At 35.6% G+C, this 7,985-nt stretch overlaps 1 protein-coding gene across 1 annotated transcript; it reads right to left on the bottom strand.

The window, feature by feature from the left end:
- Window positions 1-476: 476 nt before the first annotated feature.
- On the bottom strand, window positions 477-7,152 carry OLFML1 (olfactomedin like 1; the record flags this gene model as incomplete). The annotated part of the gene is made up of 3 exons (XM_082485624.1): window positions 477-1,438; window positions 4,714-5,002; window positions 7,027-7,152. The coding sequence occupies 3 exons, from the start codon at window positions 7,150-7,152 to the stop codon at window positions 660-662; spliced, it is 1,194 nt and encodes a 397-aa protein (XP_082341750.1). The 3' UTR covers window positions 477-659.
- Window positions 7,153-7,985: the final 833 nt, after the last annotated feature.

The following is a 7,985-nucleotide window of genomic DNA, read 5'->3' as shown; positions in this document are numbered from 1 at the left end:
AGTAGATGCTGAAAGATGACTAATAAGAAAGGAAACAATGAAAGACCGATATGTAAAACATTTTAAAATAGTGTATGTTACAGAACGGATCATCTAGGAACATATGTACAAGAACTCTATCTTAAAAATAAACCGTATGTGTGAGGTTGTATACTCTTATGCTTTGTGATATAGTAAACCTCTTCTGGTAAAACTTTATAGATAATTTCTCTGGAAGCACGTGATTTTATAGTGCTCACAAGAGGGCTTCCTACAGTGAACTTCAGGGTAGTGAATGTTGTCAGATAGTGTGTATTGGACAGGAAGGACTTTTGATTTGATTTCCATGGCAGTGAAGGAGAATACATAGTTTTGATAGGAAGAGAACACGTCAGAGATGGATTATTATTTTTTTTTAATTAACTGTAGTGTTTAAGACTAATTTGTGGATGTGAGTTGTACATGAGTGGTATTTAGTCATCATGTATTCATATTAATGGAATCTTTACATATTCTTAATTGGACATTAGTTTAAGATCACTGGGGTATGTAAGCCTAAATTTATGTAAAATAGATTAAAGTTGTAACAGATGGGACTAATGTAATTTTAATACACTTTAATGACTGTGTTGACATGGGACTGATAGCTTTTAAGTGTATTTGAAAAGTTGCTAAAAATTCTAAACTTTTTGCTTTGTGTGAAGCTTGTAAATGATCTGGGACCCATCACCCCAAGCAAAGAGTTGCTTTTCCTTAGGATTGTAATGTATAGTGGAATGGCTACCCTGACGTTTTGGAAAATGCAATGTTGGGATTTCATAAGTGTTTACAGCATCCAAAACATCATAAACACATTGTATGCGAGAGGTGCCTCCACTAGGAAAGTTGTAGACAACATAGAGTGTGTTGCATGCCATGAAAGCTGCTTCAGCATCCTTGCTAGTGCATGATGTGTCCCAAGCGTGTTCTACTGCCATGGTTACGTGGTTGATTTTAGTAATTACAATGTTTCCTCCAGTCTCTGGTTCTGCATGTATTGCCCAGAGCCCTTGCTCATCAATGGCAAGATCTATTTTTGTAGATGGAGAAAGCTCATAGGCAGGAACCCTTCCAGCCCCTGGCAATAGCATTTGGTCAGTTATATTTCTTTTCTGGATATTGAATTTAATTATCTCATTTAAGGAGCCGTATCTGTGATAGAACAGGAAACCCTGATATATGATGTGGCCAGTTCCTTCCCAAGGAAATGGCAAGATGATTCTGCGAGCTTTTAGTGTGTGATTGCTTTCCATGAATGTCATGATATTTGCAAATTCAAAAATAACATTATTTACAGAACCATTTAATAAATAAATCTTAGTATGCTTTTTGCCAGGATCTTTCATCCAAGAGCCGTGCTTATCTCCAGTCTTCTTAACTATCTTTAGGGACTTAATACCTGCAAGCATGTGGTCACAACCTGCAAGGAAACACCCAAAGACAAAAAAAAAAAAAAGTTAGAAATTCTGTGAATTTTGTAGTTTCCTTTATTTGAGTTACTTAGCTTCCGTTTAAGTCAACTATAAGGCCACGGTCAATGTATCAGCAAAGGTATCAACAGCGTGGCTATAGTAGTAGCATTGTAGTAGTAGTAGCATAATAGTAAGTAGCATTGAAGCTGATTTTATAAGATGTGTTCAGCATCTCCTGCTAAGGATACTACATATCTTTAGCTACTCATAGTGTGCTGTTTCCTACTCTTTTAGACCAGTGTTATCTAAAAGGGATTCTATTTGTGTACCTGAGAGGAGACTGAGAACACAGTAATTCTCTGACTATTCTTGCCAGTTCCTTTACAGGGCTGTAATTTTTATTTCAGAAAAGTGACTTCTGTTTCAGATCAACACGGTAAAATAATCAAATTTATTTCTTATTGAAGGCATACAAATTAAAATCTGTTTTCCTGGTATGTGTATGTACACTATATGTGTACAGTATTTTTGTTTAAGGAGTTCTCTTATCCTTTGTTAGGCTCTTTTTTTTTGCATTTATAGTATGAAGACAAATAAAAACAGATCATCATAACACAAAGCCAAAACACTCGATTATTGTCCCATTCCCCTTCCCAACACCTGCAGCACAAAGGAACTAGATACTAAATACATGACAAAATCGGGAATGGCCATACATTAAGGTGGTCTTTAAATGAATTGGTATGATGTCTGTGTTATCAATTCTTATACTAGAAGCATGTCTAGTGGAACGACATAGTTGTTTACCTCACTATAGGGATAAAATTGGCACCAGCAGAGAGCGAGTCATAGTTTTGGCTTCATTACATTTTGTATGCACTTTTCACAGATGTTTAAGACCAAAAAGCACCAAGCTTGTGAAGACTCAGGCACTTAGACACTAAGATCTTTATCAAGGACTATCCTTTCCAGGAAAAACTCTACTGCAAAGCGTATTAGCAAGCTTGTTTACCAAAGGCGCTCATTAATTACAAGAGACACTATTTGAAGTTTAAAGAATTGCCTTTAGTGAAGTGCAGCCATTTTAGTAGGCAGAACAAACAAAGCCCTAAGGCAAGAAGTTCTGGCAGAGGATGAAATGGAGAAAGCAAAACCAGCCGCTCTATTTGGCCTGATATGAACTTATTGAAGTCAATGGCAAGATTCCAGTTGCCTGTAGAAAGCAATCTATATGTAATTTGTGTGTACTGATACCCTCTAGCCAAAGCATTTGGATATTGCTGCTACAGCATGGATTTTTTTTGTTGGAAGTCCTCAGCCTGGATGCACCTTCCCTGAGCAAGCCACAATATCTTTCCCAAAAACTAATGTTTACTGATCAGATAGATTCTAGAAACTTAAAACTGTTGAGTCAAAATACCTAGCCAGCCTTAGCAACATCTTCTGCAGGAGAAATAACCAGATTATGATCTGAAATCTATGAATAGTGTCTCTCTTCCTGAGAGGAGCTTTTTAACTCTCCTTGGCTTTCGTAATGGCTTGCAGGAAGACTGAGAAACTGAGACATTCACAGTGAGAAAAAAATTTACCAAAACTGTTCCACATTCTCCACGATAACTTCAAAGCCCACTCTTTCTTATCATACCCCAAAATATATGGAAGATAATTTCCTGTTTCCCACCCAAAGTGGGACAATGTATCAACTATTGCATTTAAAAACAGTGATTCTACTTGATTGTTATTTTCAAGTCTGTGTGAACTTGAACCAAAACCGGTAACAAAGTTGGACTTAAAAAAACACTTTTTTGCTAGAGGTTTGGAGCAACTCAGCAAAAATAATCATTACTTCTGATTAATACATGGTAGCATAGAAGCAGAGCTACTATTTGCTGGAGTTGAGGGTCTTGCTACTTTTTCCAAGTGCTGTAAAATCTACACAAGGACCAGTTTTGACATCGTCTTCAATGGGAAAAGCATCTGACTAGTATTGACAAAAGTAAAGTTGCTATGAACTGCTGTAATAAAATTAAAAGTAATAATTTCCAACAAGGGAAAACGGAAAGTATTTTTTCCCCTCTGAGACTCCCAGAAATATACAATTTTCAAAATGTCCTTACCACAGTCAGTTTAAAAATCCCTAAATTTTTCTGCCTCTCAAAAAATGCCTAGTGTTCAAAAAATCCATATATAGATAAAAGAAGTCTTGATATTTGGAGCACTCAATTGTGGTGTAGGATTAGAACTTAGAAGCAGAATAGTTGATTGGTTCTGTTACCATCTGCCTTAATACTCTTCCTGGAAAAGTTCAAGGAACAGATTGTAAACTTATTTATAGACTGAAATCAGTCTAATTCTATTTAAGGTACTGGAATTGTATAATCAATGATGCTAAAGATCTTTCACCTGGCTTTTAAAAAAAATGGCAGTTTAAATTTCTTATTGTTTATTTTTCATTTCATGCTACTTTTGAAGGAAAATGAAACAGACTAATTCAAATGTCTACAATATGTAATTTACATATATAACTCAACTTTCTTAAGGTGAAGATACTTATAACTATAAAACTTAATTTGTTTTTAAAAAAGTATAGATTGTGTATATATTCTTCATACTAGGTACCTTAACACTTAATTTTCAAATCAGAACTAAGCTTTGCTTGCAGCTAAGCCAGTGTGCTCTCTTGATAAAGTGCGGGGAGGGGAGAGGGAGAGAAAGAATAACAGAGGAGGATAGTAAAGAGGTGCAAATTGTAGAAGTGAATTAAGTCTTTTTATTAACTCGTGAGTTCACTTCTGATTTGAGATTTTGACCCCTGCCTACTCCAAAAAACAAAGACCACTATTAATTCCTTGCTGTAGCTGCAATCTCAGAAGTGCACCATCAATTTTTCTGGGACTTTGCAAAACTGTACCTTCAGAGGCTTTTTACATTATTTAATAATAAAAAACATCTTCCAAAGAATCAATTTGATATGCGGTAGAGTGTCTGCAAAATAAATTTTTGAATTGTACTTTCTTCACTCCCTGTCCCATATCTTTTCTGTAGTTTGTTTGTTTTTTTTTTTTTTTTGTTGTGGTCTTGGTTTTTTTTGTTTGTTTGTTCTGGTTTTTTTTTTTTTTTTTTTTTTTTTTTAAGTCTAGTATTTACAGAGCCAACCCCCCATGCAATTATCTGTGGTATTCACATAACTTGTGAAAATCACTTATCCCTATATCATCATGCATGCATTGGCTAGGGGACTGGTTTGTTCAGATCAAATTTCTGAAAAATAAATTGTTCTTACTTGCATTAAGCATGAGTTTGAGTTTCTTTTTTTCTTCGGCTTCTTCAAATAGTTGCTGTTTCACCAGGTCTTTGTGTACTTCTATACATGTATTAGAATCTGTGACAGATCCAAAATAGTCAATGTCCCTTTGTGCTCGTTCAATTCTTGTTAGCAAATTCTCTACTTCGCTTTTAACCTCAGCCTTATAACTGTTCAGTCCTGCCAGGCGTGACAGTACCATCTTTGAAAAGTCTCGGAATTCTTCCACATAATCCAGTATGTCTTGGTTGCATTTTTCCAGCCTCTTCTTGAGTTAGAACACAGGAAGAAAATACATGGATATACGTGTATATTCTGTATAGATTATAACCTTATTCATGATTACTTTAAAACCCGTGTTATTCTCTCCTTTTCAGTCCCTTTGCCCCCCATCTACTTCAAACCAATGGTCTGCTGCTGAATATCAACATGAAAAGGACATATTAGACTGGCACTAGCAGTCTAAGTTCTGGACAAAAATACACTTTTTTTTTTTTTCTCTTGCTGTGGTTACTGACAACCAGATCCTTTTATTTGCTGCCTAAAGGGGAAAAAGTGCCAAGTGGAAACAACCAGAGATACTTAAGGGCACACGATCTCCGATTACTTGCCTCCCAGAAACTTTTCAGAACTCCTCCTGTAGGACTACCAGTGAAGCAGTCTCAAAAGGTTTTGAGGAAATCTACAAACATGAACATTTCACATAAATACACCTCTTCTGACCAAGACAGTGTCTAATGTGGCTAGTTTTTGTCCATTTAAAATGAAAAATGCAAATATTGACATCTCTGTGTTTGAGAAGTTTTGGGGTTTTTTATTGGTCAAATTGTTGTCTGTATTTAAAAAAAATACAGATGTTTCTTTATACCTAGATTCAAATTATCAACGTTTTTAAAAGTGAGGAAAGTGACTTCTCTGTTGTAATGCAGTCACTTCTGTAAAGATCATAGGTGGCCTGAAAATAGAAGCCCAACTGCCACTTTGGGAAAATGAGAGAAATGAGCCAATATTTAAGGCCAAACTCACAATTGTAGTAGATCTAACTGCTAGATTGGGTGTTCTGATTTGGTGCTTTATGCACAGATTTCAGGGTTTTTGGTTTAAGGTCATGTTTGACTAGGGAATGTCCGAGTTTACTGGATGATTAGGGCAGTATGCATGTGTTCCATGTAAACATAGTGGTGTTGGTTTGTTTGTTTGTTTTGCAAGGTGTGGTTTTTGTGTGTGCCCCTTCCTCCTCATTTATATGTGACCATAAGTCCCCAGGAAGTGTTTTCAAGTGTTCTCTTCAATATCTGCCTCATCCTTTTTCCTGTTCTTTCTTTGGTGCCCCTTGCACCAAATGCCACAGATGGAAATGAGTCATTTTTAATGTGTGCCACATGAATGGAAACTACCATGTGAAGTTATTCCTATAGTGGTTAATAAAATTTAAGTCTCAGTCTACACAATGGGAACATAATACCTGGCTAATCCTTCAGTTCTTTCTGTGTTGTGAAGTTAAGACCAGTGAGAGCTTTATATGAAAAGGGAATCAGGATCAGAGAAGTTAAAGCTTCTCTAAAAGTCTACCAGTGCAAGTCAGGAGCCAAGGACATGTTAATGATTTAAGATAAACTATGTATGATTACAGCATGTCAATACCAAAAAGGTATTTTGCAGTACTGGTAGTTTTTTACTGCAGAAAAAGAAGCAAGTACTGATCATTTTATGTAACTAATTGAAAGCAAATACCTATTTCAGTCTCCCAGCTGTTAAGGGATTATTTCAACTCCTAGTTAAACTGCAGATACATTACTAGTTTACACAAATGTGTCTTAAACTACACTTCCAGAAAGGTTCATCTGTACATAGAAAAACTACTTGATAAATTTCTGTCTCCTTTTTAATACTTAACAACAATTCTACCGGTCACAATATGGTTATACTGTTCCCTAGGATGGACTGTGACAATATTATAAACATTTGCATGTTTAACTAAATTCACTGATGTCATAAAAATATACAAGTGATAACAGAATGAAAATAACATTCTCAAATTATCTCCTGCAATAAATAATGGTGTGGTAATTAGGAACTGATTATCAATTCAACTGATTATCAAAATAATCAATTATAGTTAAAGGTTTAGTTACAATTTTACTTATTTATTTGAAAAAGCTGGAAATTTATCTTCCTGATATTGTTTAGCATAAAAACTGTTATGTGTTCACATGCATAGAAGAATATTCATACATTTTCAAACCTCTTTGCACTTAGGCAGTATTAGAGAAGGATACAGATAGCACGTACCTCTAAAGATAGGAAACGCCGGTCAATGTAGTTCATCAGAGCTGCGTCTTGCATCATATATTGTGCTGCTCCCATGACGCTTGTGAGGAATAGAACTAATAAAAATCGGAGTTGCAAGACTACCATTGTTTCATAAAATTTTGAAGTGTGTATGTGTAGAGGGCAATCCGAAACACTACTGCCAGTCCAGGATTAAATGAAATTTAACAGTTGTCTGATGTCGCCATGTGAAAAAGTAATACTCAAAATTACAAAAAAAATAAAAATACTGCAGCTGCAAGTATTAAAAAGGCTGTTGCAGTTTATCATTAAAAAAGTAAAGCTGTGGGAGAGGAACTGAATGTGTTTATTTCTAGAAGCCAGATGACTGCTTTCCAGTTTGTGATCCTATGATTAATCCCAGATGTTCAGTACTGAGTCACATAAAGCCTGTAGGCCAAATTTTATTAAATACAAATAAAAATAATTTATTTTCTCTCCTTTCTCCTCCCATCTGCTTTCCTGTGTGACCAACACTGTGCAATATGGACTTTGTGTAAGTCAGCATAGATTCAAAGTCAGTGGTCATTCCTTCACAAGAAGGTCTAATGCATAATGTCTGTAGCTATTTCAACAACCTCTTCTTTCACAATAATAATTCTACTTAGGATAACTTAAAAATTAATTATAGTTAACTTACATGAGTCTATTGCATTTGAGGCAATTTTTTTTTTCTTCATAATTTCCATGACTGAATGCCTTGTCTGGAAATATATGTGGCTATGCTAACATTGTATTTGCTAGGAAACTGTGTGTTAGGATGTTAGAAAGCTCCCTTTGTATCTGAAGCCAAACTGGATGTCTCTGTTTCTCTTTCTCAGAATTCTCCACCTCTTCCTTTCTCTCCCCAGCCGCCCCCCCCCCGGGTTTGTTTCTCTCTACAGTTTTTTTCCTCACATTTGCACAGCTTTCCTTTTCTT

This window comes from Vanellus vanellus (genome assembly GCF_965231255.1).
Source record: "Vanellus vanellus genome assembly, chromosome: 6".
Lineage (NCBI taxonomy): Eukaryota > Metazoa > Chordata > Aves > Charadriiformes > Charadriidae > Vanellus > Vanellus vanellus.
Note: the sequence above shows the minus strand (reverse complement) of the source record. Positions and strands in the feature narration are given on the sequence as shown.